Source organism: Chionomys nivalis, chromosome 18 (genome assembly GCF_950005125.1).
Source record: "Chionomys nivalis chromosome 18, mChiNiv1.1, whole genome shotgun sequence".
NCBI lineage: Eukaryota > Metazoa > Chordata > Mammalia > Rodentia > Cricetidae > Chionomys > Chionomys nivalis.
Genome location: NC_080103.1, coordinates 14967577 through 14986304, shown reverse-complemented (window position 1 = coordinate 14986304; position 18728 = coordinate 14967577). Strand labels below are relative to the sequence as shown.

The 18728-nt window shown below is 37.4% G+C and overlaps 1 protein-coding gene across 3 annotated transcripts in view; it reads left to right on the top strand.

Annotated features, from left to right (window-relative positions):
* Positions 1-18728, top strand: part of Man1a2 (mannosidase alpha class 1A member 2) — a 139706-nt gene that overhangs the window by 43077 nt on the left and 77901 nt on the right. For all 3 annotated transcript variants that reach the window (XM_057793129.1, XM_057793128.1, XM_057793130.1), the window contains exon 6: positions 6778-6872. In XM_057793129.1, the coding sequence (XP_057649112.1) occupies positions 6778-6872 (95 nt within the window). The remainder of the gene's footprint in view (positions 1-6777; positions 6873-18728) is intronic.

Below are 18728 nucleotides of genomic sequence, written 5' to 3'. Positions count from 1 at the left end.
TCCAAACCAGAATTGACGATAATTTATAATGTAGCAAAGTGCTTTTGTTGTGTTAGAAGTATAGCTAGAATAAGGAATGTTTTACCTGTACCCCATTTTCTGGTGTGGAAAGACATATGAAGATTACATGTTGTCCTAACAGTGTTGCTTTTTCCTGCTGCTTTATTACTATCATAAATGTGAAGCATTATTCTTCTCAGAAAAATGCCATTTCTATTAAATATTCACATGTTAAAAACTTTTGATGATTTATATTATGTTTATTTGATACAGATATATGACTTTTCTTTAACAAGAAAATGGTCTCTCCATTTATTCATGATACCAAAGTACCTTTCTAGCAAAGAAAGCAAAATTTATATGGGCAATGGTACCTGGGATCTGTCAGATAAAATAGATAAATTGTTAGATGGAGTTTAATACACACTCACAGATAATAAAAACAAAAGAAATAACAGCAATAAAATCTGTCTTTACTAAAATATAAATATACTAGGTCCGTTCTCAGGGCTGTTTTCTAGGACAAATGAATAGCTTTTAAACCTAAAGCACTGTTAAGTAAAGTCATAAATAAAGAAAAAGAAATGTAAGCATTAATGGTCTCTGGTTTAAATATCAAGTTATTTTGGAAAAAGTGATCTTGCTCCAAAAATTGCTACAGTTTCTATTGAAAATTTGACTTTGTTGTTGCCTACAAACATCCTGGTAATTGGACAGAATATTCTACAAGCTTTGCCTACTGTGCTAGTTCACCTTTGCTGCTGTGGTAGACACCACAGCCAAAAGCACCTTGAGGAGGAGAGGTTTATTTTACTTCCTGCTCATCAGGAGGGGAAGTCAGAGCAGGAACTCGGGGCAGGATCTGAAGCAGATTCTGTGGAGGAGCACTGACTTGCTCCTTCTAGGTTACTCAGCTACCTTCCTTATATGTTTCAGGCCCCCTTGCCCAGGGGTGGCATTGCCCTGCATGGGTGAGATCCTCCCACGCCAATCATTAAGAAAATGTTCCACAGACTTGCCTACAGGACAGTCTGATGTAGGTTTTTTTCTGAGGTTTCCTCTTCATAGAAGATCTTAAATTTCATTAAGTTGACCCCCCCCAAAGTAGTACACTGATATAATATCTTTAAATATATTCTTTTTTTCTTATTTATTTATTTATTTTGAAAAAAAATTTTCCGCCTCCTCCCCGCCTCCCATTTCCCTCCCCCTCCTCCTGCCCCTCTCCCCCTTCCCCCACTCCTCTTCTCCTCCCTCTCCAGTCTGAAGAGCAGTCAGGGTTCCCTGCCCTGTGGAAAGTCCAAGTTCCTCCCCCCTCCATCCAGGTCTAGGAAGGTGAACATTATTTTCCTTTTCATTGTGTTAGGTCATTATGCGTCTGTACACAGTCATGGATGCTTGGAAGTTTAGTGGTAGTACCAGTGTATAGTTGATTATGTTCCTGCCTATGGATTTGATGACTGAGAAGACTGAGTTTGTAGCTGTTTGTAGCAGGGAGAAATTTACTGGTAAAATTTATCAGAGGAGAGTGATTTAGATGAAAAGTTCCAGATGCTGTACTTGATTGGCTGACTTCTAAAAGTAGGCATGTGTGGAACACACATCAAACTTCCTAGATGTTGCTCTTGATCTTAAACATGCCTGCTCCAACTCCTGTCTGCTATAAGGAAAGATGGTTGGAAAGATGCCTCAGAAAGCATTCCTCAGAGAATAGAACTGTATTGAAAGTCTCAATGCAGTTTACAGTGACCAGGCTTCAGTTCAAATCACTAATGTCTGAGGAAACAAGGGAAAATGTTAACTGTCCCTCCCCTCCCCTCCCCTCCCCTCCCCTCCCCTCCCCTCCCCTCCCCTCCCCTCCCCTCCCCTCCCCTCCCGTCTCTGTCTTGGTTTTATAGAATTTTTTTTTTTTACGGCTATGCTCAGTGACATCAAAAAATATTCTTGAAGTTATTGTATAGATGAAAATCTTAGTAAAAATTAGGTCAGATAAAGAACAACTTTGAAAAGTCTAGAAATGAAGTATATGGTAACTAATTTTTTTTTTACTGTTTACATCTGTCATTGAAAATAACATCACTAGACTTGAAGATAGAGTAAATTAAATTATTTAGCATAAAGAAAGATAATAAAATTGGAAAGGAGAAAAAAAGGCAAGTGCTAATGTTAAAAGGTCTGATGTACATATACTTTGAATGGTGGTTGTTAAAAAACAACAGCCGTATTGTTTTGTTTTGGTGGCAGACCTGAAATTGAAAACATGTTTTCTTCATGTGTATCCTAGTTAGGGTTTATGTTGCTGTGATACGATGCCATGACTAAAAGTAACTTGGGGAGGAAAGGATTTATTTCAGCTTACAGTTAGTTGTCTGTCAGGAAGGGAAATCAGGGCGGGAACTCAGAGGCAGAAATTGAAGGAGAGGCCATAGAGGAACAGTGCTTCCTTACTGGTTTGCTCTCTATGTCTTGCTCAGCTACCCTCTTATATGTCGCAGAACCACCCATAGTAGGCTGGGCCCTCTCACCTTAGTCATTAATCAAGGAACCCAGAACAGTCTTGCTTATAGGCTAATCTGATGGAGACATTTTCTCAAGGTTCCCACTTCCCAAATGACTGACTGTGTCAAGCTGACAGAAACCTTAACTAGGGCATCATGACTAAGTTCACTTAGTCATCTAGCTAGACACCAGATATAAAAAGAAAAATTTGGAAGCCCTGAGGGAAAAATGACACTATGGAAAACTGTAAATAATTGAAACCATGAGATTATTTTTCATCTAATACTTTAAAATGATGTATTTACTTCAAACAAACAATAAAACCAATCCATAATATTTTATTGCAGTATTTAACTGTAATGTATATCAGCTATGAAATAAGATAGAGTGATTGAGAAAATGACCTACATAATTGGAAGCTTTTACATTTTATAGGAACTTGTGCAATATAACTAATAGTCTGAAAAGTTAAGGATTTTACCCTAAGAAAATTTAAAAATAATCAAGAGATGTGTGCCTCTAAATGATTTTCAGAAAAAAAAAATCATTTAAGTAAAAAAAGAAAAAAAAAAGGCAAACAGGAAGGCCTAGAGGGACCCCTCGAAAGTCTGGAGGTGATAAACAGAAAACAAAAAGAGTAGGGTGTGTGGCTCAGCTGTAGAGCATGTGCTTGGCATGTTTGACATCCTGGGTTGCATGTTCATCGTCAGGGACAAAAGCAGGAGTTCACTGTTCACTGTCTGTAAGACATAATTTGTACAGAGAGCTTGAACATAAATGGATGGGTACAAATAGCAAATCTAAAATGCACGCTTAATTAAGAAAGTAGACTTCATAATAAAAATTCCCCCGGGATGAAGGATGCTCCATGACAAAGGATACTACATTAGGAAGATAGAACAATCCCAACATTAAAGCAATAACTTACTCTATTTTGGGCACCTCATAACAAAGCTACAAATGCACAAAACAATGAATTTTTAAAGTAAAAAGGCAATTCCAAAAGAACTGTTGGATCCTTCAGTGTTTTTTGCAAAATTGATAGGACAGAGAGACAGAAAATTAGTAATGATGTCCAGTCCTTGGCGACAGTAACAACTCTGTTAAGTGAATTGATGTTTATAGAACACTCAGCAACTACAGGATACATAGTCTTTTCTAGTACACAGGGTATTTATATCCTGAACAACAAAGCAAGTTTTAATCAAATTATAAAAAAAGTTAAAAGAGCTCTTGGTACATGGTGGCTCACTATAATCCCAGTACTTCTGGAGGCTGAACTGCAAAGTTCAACCTCTTGAACTAATAAACACATCAAATAAAGAATTGCAAGGGAAATTGAAAGCTTTATGAAGTTGGCTCTTGGAAAGTACCAATAAAATTGAATATATACATATATGCGTGTATATATACTATATATATATATACTATATATATATATTAAAAGCTTATGCATATATAAGAAGGAAGTAAGAGAAGATGGCTTACCAAATCTGGAATGAATGCTATTTTCATGGTTAGGCTATCATCCCAGACACCATAGACATTGTTGGGAGTACAAAGGTCCTTGGGCTCAAGGGGAAAACAGGATTATTAAGCAATTAGGATTGTCTATTTAATAAAGAGAAGTATAAAGTATAACCTGTTTTTCACCAGGAAAGTTGGGAATGGGGTGGTCAGTAGCCTAGTGATCTGTACTATCTGTAAGCAGGATAAGAAATGACTAATAGTCTAAGTGACCTTTGCATTATCTGTATAACCAGGGGCTCCCCCAAGCTCCCTCAACTAGGACCATAGATGGCTAATAGCGCAGATGACCAGATTCTCCCCAGGGCCTTAAGATAATGCATGTAGAATCCATCTTCTTGGAAGAAGCTGCATGTACTTTGAGAAGTATGCCTCCTTATGCAGAGGGGATTGTATTACACTAGGAAAATTTTTTCCGAATTGTACTGTACTTAAATATGTTTGCAATAAACTGCCTGTTGTCAAACTCTAGAAGTGTGAACCAACACCAGCTAACTAGCCATGTTGAACTAGATTCCTTCTTGTCTCAGGCAATCATTATTCTGCTGCCCTAGTGTTTACAGAGACCCCTACAAGACAGTAAAAACATAATAGTAGAATGTGCCAAATATTTTGTAAACAAAGATTTAAGGTAAAATGGAAAAGTTCTCTGAAAAAGATCTGTTAAAATTGATTCTTGAAAAAGCAAAAACCATGAATAACCTTGTATATAACATTAATATTAATTCCAAGGTAAATTGTTTTATTGATTAGTCTTACCAGATATGGAAGGCAAGAAAATTCAGTCTAATACAGTTCTTTTTGAATGAATAGTTTGGAAGTCACTTATTTACTAATTTTCTATTTTTCTGCCTTAGGCTGTAAATGGTGGGGAGTGCTGCTAGCCCCTGGGGTCCTTTCAGGCCCTCATAGAAGGGTTTGTCCAGGTGGAGGTGGAGTATACTGGCCTGGTTCTCACGCAGTATTTCTCTCTTGGGCTTTCTGCTTCTCCTCCTCCTTTATTTTTAGTTAGTGTGCATTAATTGCACAAAACAGTGGCTTTCGTTGTGCCGTTTTTGACATGTGTGTAATAAACCTAGATCACACTAACACTTACCTTGCATCTTTTTGTCCCCATCTCCAGTAGTTTCCTGCCCACCTTCCCAGTAGTAGCTCCCTTCCTTCTCTCGGGTAGTCTACTTTCATGGCTTTGGTTTGAATCTGGATTCCACATGTAAATGAAAACAGACTAGATTTGTTTTTCTGAGTCTGGGTTAGTTTGCTTAACATGGAGATGATTTGTTCCATTTCCCTGCAAATGACATAATTTTGTTCCTTTTCTACATGTATGTATATAAAAAACTTCATTATGCATATTGATCCATTTATCTGGTTGATGTGCGGCACCTTGGCGGTTTGCATAATTTGGCCATTGTCCTTCAGAAGTCCTGAAAGAAAGTCTTGTGTGAGTGTTAGTGATTGACTGAGGTCCTGTAAACTCTGCACTCCACAGGGAGTGCCTTATTTGTAAACTCTGTGAGCATATAAGAAAAAATACTGAACAAAAAAATTAGTAAACCTCAGACAGTAAGAATATGGAAAAAAAGTCCCACGTATAAGTTCATACCCAGAAAACAAAGATGATTTAAGATCAAAACAGTTGACATAATTTGCCATGTTAGTTAACAAAGTAAAGAAGAAAAATATTGGACTATTTGTATAATTCAGCAAAACAAATATTATTTTGATGGAAAATATTATTAGAAATAGTGCAGTCATATTTATTTTTCACATTTTACTAGCATTGCAGTTTTAACACAAAATAAAGACCATATTATATTATATTGTATATTTTTCTTCTTTAGATGCCTTCAAGTTTTTGAGATGTCCAGTTATATTGTCTTCAAATTTTACTTTTTAAATTTTGCTTCCTAATATTACATAACCAGAAATACACATGTACTGCCTCTCCAAAAATAACTAAATCAGATAGAAACGTATTTACAGCAACTCAGGGGCATCTATCCAAACTCTATTACAGCTTTCTGTTGCTGTTGTTGTTAAATATCTGAAATAAGCATGCATGTTGATGAAGATTTCATAGCCTCGTTGTCTCCTCTTAGATTCTGTTTCTCTATTTTTTTGTGTGTATGCACATGTGTGTGAGTACATGTGGAAGCCTGAATTTTCTTGTGTGCTCATGTGTGTGTGTTTAGGAGGTACACATCTGTGCAAGTACATATGTGGCCTAGGGTTAAGGGTGGGAAGTCATCCTGGATTGCTTGTCTACCTTAAAGAAGCAGGGATTTTCAATCAAACCCAGAGCTCTCCGATATGGCTTGTTAGCTCGCTCTGGGGATTCCCTGTCTTCAGCTTCAGTTTCTAGATTTAAGATGGACTGCCCTGTCCACTTCAGCACTTACGTGAGTTTTTGGAGGTTTGAACACTAACCTTGATTCTTTCATGTCAAATGCTTTAGCCACTGATCCATCTTTCCAGCCTTCTCTTAGATTTTTTGGGGGGAGGGCAGGTAAAAATACAAATGACATGAACCCCCAAACTATGTCCTTTCTTTGCAATGATGTGGATTGAGGATTTTGCATACTGGCAAACCTTCCTTAGTATCTACTTTGCAGATATCCAGTCTACAGGAAGAATGACATGTAGCCCTTACTGCAAGGCTTCCATGTCACTTGTACATTGTGGTTAGAGATGGCAACAAGCAGTATTTACCTATAACTTATAATTTGATTATTCATGTTTTTATCTTAGATATTCAAGACTAAAGCAGTGCAGTTGGCTGAGAAGCTCCTTCCTGCCTTTAACACACCTACTGGCATTCCCTGGGCAATGGTGAATCTGAAAAGGTAAACTCTACTTTATTTGATTTGTATGCTCCAAATTAATTAACTGAACTTTGATATTTTTATTCATGGATATTTTCAGTTATCTACTTCCACTATGTTTTTCAAGGTTTATTTTTCTCTGTATATGTAGTTGAAAATCAAAACCTTTTTTTATTTTTAACCCGTGTCCTTTTCTTTGAGACAGGTCATTCCAGTTTTGAATATTTGTCTCCAGTTCTGTTTAGTACTGTATTCAAAGTATTTTCCTCCCCTTTTCTTCTTACATGCTGCATACCATTCTTCTAAGGCAAGATAGAAAGTAGCCTAGAAATCAGGACTGTCTGTTGTTGACACCATACTAAGGACAATGATAAGAGCTCCCAGTATAGCGTCTAGGCTCAAGGCTGAGCACGAATCCTTAAAATAATCATCTATTTTATTTGTAAATGGATAAAATGCTTTCTCTGTATTACTTTATGTGAGTCATACAAAAGTTTGGATGATGTCAATTTTTTAAATCTGTATTTGTATCCTTTATGCTGACTGAAATATTGCTCTTTAGGTTTTCTCCAGGTAGTATTTGTTATTCATCATAATGTCTACATTTCTAAACCTCAGGAAAATGGGCCTTGTGGTTTTCTTGCACCCAGGTATCTTAGGACAAGTTGGGCGCATTTCTCTTTCTGTAGGTGTGAACATGTGACACTCTAGATTGTAAGCCCTTGTTGTAACTAAGTTTGCAACTGTTTTCTCCTGTCCCATGAACTGGCCTTCATGTGCTGGCTGTTGCCTTTGCTGTGTGTTAGTATTTATGAAAACTCCTGATAGTTCTCCTGTTTCTTTCCTTCTTATCCCCTAAGTGCCTTTGAATTGATAGAGTACAGTTTGGAACTCAAGTTTATTTTTATTGTTTTTATTTACCTCATTATCTTTATTAAACAGCTGCTATAGGCATCCCACTTACACAACCGTCTTTTCAATGAGATTACACTTGGTATTGTACGGCTTAGTGTAAAAGACAGAAGCATTTTGGCCACACCTGTTCATTTCTCCCTCTTCCTATCAATTACCTGTGTTTTAAAATGAATTACACCTGATGCATTTTAATCGCAAAATAACAGTTAAAATATTTTTTAAACTGCCATATATATTTCAGTGACAGTACGAGACATAGCAGTGGTCTCCAAATGTTAATATCTAGAACTTTTATTTAAAGTTTTCTTTTTTACATTTAAAAAATATTTGTGTGTTGGGCCAGGACGTGGTGGCACATGCCTTTAATTCCAGCACTTGGGAGGCAGGGGCAGGTGAATCTCTATGAGTTTGAGGCCAGCCTGGTCTACAAGAGCTAGTTCCAGGACAACTAGGACTGTTACACAGAGAAACCCTTTCTCAGGAAACAAAACTAAACAAAACAAAAAAAAATTGTGTGTGTGTGTTGTGCATTGTGCATATATGCATGCATCTTCATGGGTGTTATGGAATACACATGGCGGTCAGAGGACAGCTGAGGGGAATTTATTTTCTCTTTTTACCATGTGGGTTCTAGGAATCAAATTCAGTTGGTCAGGCTTGGTGGTGAAAGAAACCTTTACCCACTGAGCCATCTTCCCAGACTTCATTTCTTTTAATTGTAAACTTTTAAAAGATTTGTTTTTATGCTTAGTTCTGTGTGGTTCTATGTGCATGTGAGTGTAAAGCCAGCTCTTCTGACTTCCATGGATCTGGATCTCCTAGAGCTAAAGTGACCAGCAGTTGGGAGACACTTGATGTGGGTGCTGGGACCTCACAAAGGCTTTTCCACTGCTAAGCCAGCCTTCTGGTTCCTGGCCTTCATTTCTATTTCAAGATCTAAGGTTTAATCTGTTATTCACATCAGCCTGAAGAGGTTTATCTTACAGAGCTAGTGTTTTGGAATGGACATATCAAAGATTTCCCTCATCTAGGAAGCCTTTTGTTTTACTTTTATTCTTTTCTTTCTTTTTTGATTATTTTATTGATAATTTATTTGATTATGTATGAATATTTTGTCTGTATGTGTGTATGTGCACCACGTGCATGCTCTGATGCCCAAGGAACTCAGAAGAGAACATTGAGTTCCCTGGGACTGGAGTTAAGGCTGTGTAGATGCTGGATCTGGAAAGAAACCTGGGTCCTCTGTAAGTGCAACAAGGACTCCTAACTTCTGAATCACCTTCCAGCCCCAGTCTGATTTTTCTAAAACAGGAAAGGTATACATTGTCATCATGGGGAAAGCATCAGCCTTGTGACGCAGATCTGCCTCTGAAGTTACATAGAGACGTGGGCTTTGTGTATGTCGTAGGCTATCTTGAATGGGCCATAATCTAGTGAATTACTGCCTTAAAACTGTATTTCTCTTCTAGCATTTGAAGTTTTTTGTTTTAAAAATTAATTATTTAAGATAGTATTTACCAAATAGGTTTTATTATGGCATCTTTACATACCTTTATGTATCATATTTTTTGTTCATTCCTCCCATTTTCTCATTGACTTCCCACTTCCTTCTCCTAATAGTCCTACTTCTGTTTTCATATCACATCTATTGTATCACTCTTTTCTGTTCTCTTTCCTAAGATCTCTTTCTCTTCTCTCCTCATCCCCTTTCTAGTTTCAACATCTATACACACGTGTTTGCACACATATACATATGTGTAGGTACAAATATAATTATTTAATATAATGATTTGTAGTTCCTTTCATTCCCCATAGATATCATTTTGCTTCATTTATCTCTATGGTTAAATAAAATTTCACTGTGTACATGTACTGTATTTTCTTTTTCCATTCATCTGTTTGTGAATATTTAGGCTGGTCCCATTGCTTGGACTTTGCGAATAACACCCAACACACACGAATGTGCAAGTATCTCTCTCTATATATTGACTTAGAGTTCTTCAGGTATATAACCCAAAAGTGGTATGACTGGGTCATATAGTAGTTTATTTTTCACTTTTAAAAAATGTGTGTATGTGTTTGGGATAGAGTGCAAGTATGTATAAATGTGTGCACATAGTGTGCAGACCATGTTAGCCTAAAGTGTCATTCCCTATTCAGACTGGATTTCTCTCTGGCCTGGGCTCGCTTATACTGGAGTGGTTGGCCAGTAAGCCTCACCTATCCCTGTCTACCCAGCACTGGCATTACAAACATTGCCACTGTGCCTGGTTTTTGTTATTGTTGTTGTTTTGGTTTTTCACATGGGTTCCGGCATCAAACTCAGATCCTCATGCTTGCATGACATGCACTTTAATCTCCCCAGCGCTATTTTAGCTTTTTGAGAAACCTCTACTGATTGCCACAGTGTCTGTACAATTTACATTCCCGATAGTTCCCCATGTACTCACCACTCTGTCTGTCTCTCTTTCTTTCTTTTTCCCCCTATATTGTACTGGGGTACAATGTAATCTCAAAGTAGTTTCAATTTGTGTTTCCCTGATTGCTAAGGATTCCAAATACTTTGTCCAGTTATTTATTGAACATTCTTTTGAGAGCTTTTGAAAATTGGCTTCATTATTAGCACATTTATTGATGACTTTTTTCTTTGGTATGTAATTTTCACAGTTCTTTGTGTATTCTAGTTATTAAAATTCCCTGCCTGATGTGTAGTTGGAGAAGAATTTTTTTTTTCCATTCTGTAGATTATCTGTTCATTCTGGTGACTGTTTCTTTTGCTATAAAGAAGTCTTTTAATTTCATGTAATCTCATTTGTCAATTCTTAGAATTATATTCTATGCTATTGGAGTCATTGTTGATATCCTGAAGTGTTTTACCTATGTTTGCTTCTAGTGATTTTATACTTCCATGTTTATGTTAAGGTCTTTGATCCATTTTGAATTTTTTTTTTTTTTTTTTTTGTACAGAGTGAGAGATAGGGATCTAATTTTATTCTCCTGCATGCTTGGAGAGGTTTTCCTGGCACCATTGTTACCAAGGTTATCCTTCCCCAAGTTTATACTTTTGACACCTTTGTCAAAATCAGGCAGCTGTAGCTCTGTGGGTTTGTTTCTGGGTCTTCTGTTCCTTTGGTTTATGTAGTGATATTTCTTTTGTATTTTAATAAATAAAGCTTGCCTGAAGACCAGACTGCAGAACAGCCACACCAGTCAACCATACAGGCCACGCAGTGGTGGTACACACCTTTAATCCCAGCAGCCACTAGTTAGCCATAGAGGCCGAGCGGTGGTGGTGCATGCCTTTAATCTCAGCACTAGAGAGGAATATAAGGTTGGATGAGACAGGAACTCGCTCTTCAGTCTGAAGATTTCGTAGAGGAAAGATCTCTCTAGTGACTGCTTCTCTGATCTTCAGCTGGAACCCCAGTGTCTGTCTCTGGGTATTCATGCTACAGGTTTACATGTCTGTTTTTGTACCAGTACCATTTTGTTTTGCTGCTAAGGCTTTGTAATAGAACTCGAGGCCAGATTTTGTTATCTCCAGCATTGTTCTTTCTGTGTAAGAATGCTTCAGCTACTCAGGGTCATTAGTGTTTTCATATAAACCTTAGGATTTTTACTTCTAGTTCTGTGTAGAATGATATTGGGATTTTAATGGGGAGTGTGTTGTATATGTAGATAGCGTTAGGGAATATTTGTATTTCACAATATTAGTTCTGCCAGTTTATGAGCAAGTAGGGTCTTCACCTTCTGATGTCTTCTTTGGTTTTTCACGATTATCTTAAAGGTTAGGTTGTAAATGTCTGTCACCTTCTTGCTTGGGTTTATTCCTGGATTATTTCTAAAGGTATTATAAATGAGATTTTTCCAATTTTTAAACCAAATTGATATGTTATATAGAAAACTACTAAATATTGTATATTTATTTTGTATCCTGCTCTTGGCTGAAAACATTTATCAGTTATAAGTATTGGTGGAGTCTTCTGAGTCTTTTAAATTTAGATCCATGTTCTATGTGAACAGGGATAATCTGACTTTTTCCTTTCCTATTTGTGTCCCTTTGGTTTCTTTTTCCTGATACATTGCATATGACGTTGAGTAGTATATTGAAGTTGACACCTGTATCTTTCCAGATGTCAGAGGAAATGCTCCCAGTTTTCCTGCATTTAGTATAGTGTCTGTAGTCTTGTATGTGGTCTTTATTATGTTGAGATATGTTTCTTCTATTTCTAGTATCTTGTTGGCTTTTGTCTTTGAAGGGGTTTGAACTTTGTCAAAGGCCTTTCTGCATTGATTGGGTTTGTGTGTGATTTCTGTCTTTAGGTTTATTTATATGCTGTTACACTTGTTGGTTTCCATGTGTTAAACCAACTTTGCATCCCTGTAATGACATGAACTTAGTCATGGTCTTTCTAATATACTTTTAAATCTGATTAGCAGGAAATCTTTTAGAGTATTTATGCCTATATTCATCAGGGATATAAATCTATAGTTTTCTTTTTTGTTGTCGTTATCCAGTTTTGTTAGTAGGGTGATATTGGCTTCATAAAGAAGTGTTCTTTTCCTTACTGTTTTATGAAACAGTTTGAGGAACATTGATGTTAGCTGTTGTTTAAAAGTTTGCTGGAATTGGACATTGGATCCATTTAGTTCTGGGCTTTTGTTTATTGAGAAACTTATTACTATTCCTTTAATCTCAGTGGTTATTATGGGCCAGCATACACACACACACACACACACATTCACACACGCACGCACGCGCAAAGTCTCTTAGCAGGATTAAGTTCCCATCATTTTGCTGGGAAATGAGGGGTGAGAGGTGTGTGTGTGTGTGTGTATCCTTTTGATGTAGTTTTGGTAGGTTGTATGTGTCTAAGAATTTCTTTGTGCTTTACAGATATTTCACTAATTTTATGTTATAGATTTTAATGTATTCATTTTTTTCCCATTTATTTGGAGTTCACTAGAGTCTATAGTAACTGTTTATACTCTCTAATTTGAATTAATTTGAGTTTTCTCTTTCCTTGGATTAATTTGTCCAGTTGTCAATCTGGTTTGTTTTCAGAGAGCCAGTTCTTTGCCTGATTTTATGTATATTTATTTCAGTTATTTATTTAATTAATTTCTGTCTTGATCTTCATTATTTCTGACATTTGTTTTTAAGTTCTCTCTCTCCCTCTTTCCCTCCCTTCTCTTTCTCTCTCTTTGTGTGTATTAAATGTTGAGTTGTATCGCTAGGTTATTTGAGCTTTTATTGATATATTTTTATTTTCTGTATATTTTTGTTATTTAATGTAAGTACTCATATATCTAAAGTTCCCTTTTAGAACTACCTTCACTGTGGTCCAAACCATTTAATAAATTGTACATCCATTTTCATTTGCTTCTAGAAATTTAAATTTCCTTCCTGCCTTCTTTAATGACTCACTGGTCTTTAGTCTCCATGTATTTGTAGTTTCTTGTTTATTTTATTTTATTTTTATTTTTTTTTACTTTTTTTTTTGCTATTGATTTCTAGTTTTATTGAACTGTAGTCTGATGAGATACAAGAGATTTTTGGTTCTTTTTGTTTGGTCTGTATGTCCATATTGGTGAATTGAGGTCATTATTATTAAGAGGGGTTTATGAGTTCCTGTAATGTTGTTGTTGTTTTGTTTGGAGTATGGTAATTATTGTTATTATTATTATCTTACTTTCCTGTCTATTAGTATCAGGGGTTTGCTTGTTTACTGCATTGGATATAATGGATTCCTCCCTAACTCTCCTTTGTTTGATTACCGTTTTTCCTCTCAGGAAATTTATTCTTTCTGGTGCTCTTGGGAATAAGGCTGACTTTCTTCTTCCTCTGTGCATACTGCTCCTTTGAGTATTTTCTGCATTGCTGGCCTAGTGGTCATGGCCTGCCTTAGTGTATGCTTTTCTTAAAATGTTCTTATTTCCCTACCAATTTTGAGGTGACTGCATGGATATAGTTTAGTGAACAGATATTTACTTTAAGTGTTGTAATTGTATTCCATGTTTTCTGGCCTTTAGGTTTGCTGATAAAAGAGATGATGGTAATTCTAATGTCCTTGCCTTTTTACATGTATTAGCCCTTTTCTCTTATTGGTTTTACTGTTGTTTCTTTGTGGTTTTGACAACTTGAGTATAATATGTCATTGACAAGTTCTCTGATCATTTCTTTTTGGGTTCTAAATGCCTCTTGTCTTTTTCTCCCTCCTAGCTTTAGGAAATATTTTGCTATGTGGTTTCATGCACGGAGTAAGGCAGTGACATTTCAACTTGTGGGCAGTTTACAAATCTGTGATTTATGCTGTTATGGTGTTTGTATTGGACACGTGTCTTATGTCCTCCAGACTAACCTTCACCTTGGTGGTTTCCCTCTTTGCACAACACTGCCCTCTCCTGGTCACTCTTAGCAAACAGTACAGTCTGTGGACTTTTAGTCTTTCATCGTTGGGCTTTTCCAGAGGGATGGCTAATGTTTTAGCCTGGATATCCCCAAAGTGCACTAAGAGTGTAGAGCACTACAGTACTGAGCAAGTAGAGGCAGAGGAGCTGTCATTGTACCAGTGTACTTTGAGGAGTTCCTGAGTATTAATGACCTCGCTGGGAGGGATGCAGCTGTGGCTCTCTTGTATATCCTGACTTAGTTTCTTCAACAGTGTCCAGTAGGTACATGATTCTAGAGGTAGGTATACCCCTGGCCTCAGGATGAATGCTGTCTTAGTACAGGCTATTTCCAGTTATTGAGGTCTGCTTCTAGCCACCATGTGTAGCCTGTCTTAACTATGTATTCACTTACCTGTCCGAGTTGAGCTTCCTGTTGCCCTTACCTTTAGATTTCTCATTGCTTGGCAGTCTTGTTTTCTGCCACAGCCTCCCTGGTCCTTACCTTTATTCAGAAGCAAAATTGAGAAATTTCTGACCTGGGCTGTTCTCTGTTATGAGGCCTGCAGGGTAGCTCAGTTTTTAAACAATATTTCTGAAGATGATAGACTGTGCTGCCCTTTGTTCGTATGGAACCAGAAATTCCCCTTCACTGCTGAGCCATCCCTTGGTCTTGAGAGGGCTGCGGGCTCGTCCTCAGGGCAGGACTGGCTGTCTCTGACCTGGCTCACCTTGTGGAAGTGGTTGGTGCTTTGCTTCACTTCCAAGCAGCAGGACTGAAGCTGTTGTGACTTCTTACCTACACACGTCCCGTCTGCCGGTGACGGCTGGGCGTCCTTCACTTACATTGTTATTTCTGAAGTTCTCCTTTCCCTGTTCTTCTTTGGAACAGAATCTGCCTCCTCTTCTCCCCTTATTCAGACTTCTTCACACACTCACATGGAGTTAGCTTTGGAAATCTTTAAGTGCAAGTTCAGAGGCTTGTTTCAGTTTTTGTAAATTCTTGCATAATGTTAATTTCCCATTAAAGAGGTTGTTTCTCTCTCCATTGCCCTACATTGTTTGTAAGTAAGGATTTGAGTTCTTACTGTGTAGCCCTTGATTTTCCCCCTGACTTTCCCTTTCATATTTGCTGTCTAGCTTGTTTTAAAATGTGTAAAAAGGTGCTCTAATTTCTTTTTTCCTGACTCCTGATTTCCTTCTGAAATTCAAATTAATTGCACTTAAGAGCTGTTCCACAAGCCACATAGTTATTTTTGTTTAATAATTTGTTTCCCATCTGTCTTCATATATTATTTTTCCTTCTATGTAGTTTCTGAATTTCTAAGGTCTCAAAAAATGTATATTTATTTTATAATTGAAATACTAATAGGAAATATGCTAGATGCTTTTGATTATTTAATCTAGAACTAAAAGACTCCAAATGTGACATAGTGCATGGAAGTTACACAGCCTTTATTAAAGCAACAATTTATTTTTTCTTTCCCCCACTTTTGATTTTTATATATTTATTTTTTATTGTAAATAGATTTTTTTTCACACAATGTATTATGATTGCATGGTATCCTCTCCCCTGCTCTTCCCAGTTCTTCTCCATCTTCCCTCCCATCTGGATCCATAGCCATTCTGTCTCTCTTTAAAAAACAAACGGGCATTTTTTTTTTTTTTTTTTTTTTTTTTTTGGTTTTTCGAGACAGGGTTTCTCTGTGGTTTTGGAGCCTGTCCTGGAACTAGCTCTTGTAGACCAGGCTGGTCTCGAACTCACAGAGATCCGCCTACCTCTGCCTCCCAAGTGCTGGGATTAAAGGCGTGCGCCACCACCGCCCGGCCAACAAACGGGCATTTAAAGAATGATAATAAAATACAATAAGATAAAACAAAAACAAACAAATTGGAATAGGACAAAAAAAAAAAAAAACAAACAAGAAAAAGGAAGAGTCAAAGGAAAAAAACCCACAAGAAATGCATATAGTTGAGACACATACATTTGTGCTCACAGCAATCCCATACAAGCACAATACTGAAAGACATAATACATACACAAAGGACTTGTAAGATTTAAAAAATGCCCTGACTTAACCTTGTGAGACAAAGAACCTCCAGAGATGCCATCGAGTTTGTTTTCTGTTGGCCATCTACTGCTGGGCACGGGGCCTGCCCTCAATAGTGGTTTGTTTCCCCAGTGAGATGCCCTTGGAGAAAACCAAGTTTCCATTTACAAGTGCCTATCAATTGGAGATAGAGTCTGGGTTAGAGGTGGGGGCGTGTGTCTGTTTTCAGCTCTAGGGCCGCATCTGGTGCAGACCCATGCAGAGCCTGGGGATGCTGCCACATTCTCTGTGAATTCATATATATGCTGCCTGTTTAGTCTAGAAGGCCTTGATTTCCTTGGTGTCCTCCATCCCCTCTGGCTCTTACACTGTATCCGCCCCCTCTTCCAAAGAGTTCCTTAAGTCCCAAGGAAAGGGATTTGATGGACACTGAGTGTTCCAAAGGCTTTCACCCTCTGCATATTGTCTGTTTGTGGGGCTCTGTGTTTGTTCATATCTGCTGTAGGAAAAAGGTGCTCTGATGATGTTTAAGCAAGGCATGGATCTATGAGTATAGCAGAATGCCATTAGGAATCATTTCATTGCTGTGTTCTTTTAACAGAGCAGTAGTATTTGGTTTTCCCCTATGTCCCTGGCCTATGTAGTCTCAGGTTCTTGGTCACCCAGATGGCATTAGGTATGGGTTCTAGCTCATGCAATGGGCCTTTGCTCAAATTAAGTATTGGCTTATTACTTCCACAAGCTTTGTGCCACTATTGGACCAGTGTATCTTGCAGGCAGGTAATCATTGTAGATCAAAGTGTCTGTAGCTGGGTTGTTGATATTTACCTTTCTGCTTTGGTAGTGTTCAGAGTACCTTCCAGTACCATGTAAACTAATTCACAGGGATAAAAGCGCTAGGTAGGCACCAGCTTGACTTCTCCATGTACAATGACTTGTTGAGGTGCTGTCTTCAGCAATATGACCTTACTTTCAGTTTGTGGAGAGCCACCTTGACAATAGCTTGAGTTGTTTAGGGGTTCCCATGGGACATCTTTGGCCAAGAACTCATTAGATGTAACCCATTTCTGGTACTCAGAACTTATTTGGTGAAAAGAAATATCCAGTTGGGGTTCTGTCTCCCCTGTTACTTGGTGATTTCATTTAGATTACCTTCATATATGTATGTATATTTAGGAAGCTTCCACTGTATTAGATTTCCGTATGACCTCTCAAATGACCCCTACTCTTAGCTGTCCCTCCTCATATTCCCTCCCTTTTCCTTTCTTCTCTCCCTCTCAGTGCCCCTGCCCCATTCATCCATAACTATTCTATTTGCCCTTCTTAGGGAGATTCTTTCCTTTCCTTTAGTCTCTTATGCGTTACCTAACCTCTGAGGGTATATAGGCTTTAGCATGCTTATCTTTGACTTAAATGCTAACATCCATGTATAAGCAAATACATACACTTTGGTCTTTCTAGGTCTGAGTTACCTCACTCAGGATTTTTTTTTTCTAGTTCCATTTACCTGTGAATATAGACTATTTTTAATTTCTGGCTATTGTAGTCAGGACATCAATGAACATGGTTAAGTAAGTGTCTCTGTAGTAGAATGAAGTACCCTTTGGTATATGTCTAAAGAGCTGGCTCTTGAGGTAGATGTATCCCCCATCTTTCTGAGGAACCACACCAGTTTCCAAGTACAAATTTGCACTCCCACCAGCAATGGATGAGTGTTCCCTTTTACTCCACATCCTTGCCAGCATGAGCTGTCATTTGTTTTTATTGATCTTTACCATTCTGTTGGGTGTAAGATGAAATCTCAAAGTTGTTGTGATTTGCATTTCCCTGATGACAAAGGATGTTAATTTAAGTGCTTGATAAGTCATTTGAATTTTCTCTGTTGAGAATTCTCTGTTTAAATCTATACCCCATTTTTTAATTGGATTGTTTCTTGGTGTCCAGAATTTTGAGTTCTTTATATATTTAAAATATTAGTCCTCTATTGAATGTGTAGATTTTTGTAAAAATCTTTTCCCATTCTGTAGACTGTTGCTTTGTCTGAATAATTGTGTCCTTGCCCTATAGAAGCTTTTCAGCTTCATGTGATCCCATTTATTTATTGTTGGTTTTAGTGCCTGTGCCGTTGGTGTTCAGAAAGTCTTTGCCTGTGCTAGTGAGTTCAAGATTATTCCCCACTTTCTTTTCTGTCATATTCAATGTACCTGTCCTTTTGTTGAGGTCATTGATCCACTTGAAGTTGAGTTTTGTGCAGATGATAACTATGCATCTATTTGCATTGCAACCATCTAGTTTGACCAGCACCATTTGTTGAAGATGTTGTTTGTTTTCCATTTTATATTTCTGGCTTGCTTATTAAAAAAAAATCAGATTTCCATATGTGTTTGGACTTATTTCTGTGTCTTTAATTATATTCTTTTGATCCAGCATATCAAACCAACAATTTAATATGTTAGACACACCTCATTACAATAACAGCAAGGTACTGCTTAACTTTTTTCTGGAAGTAATAAAAGATAGG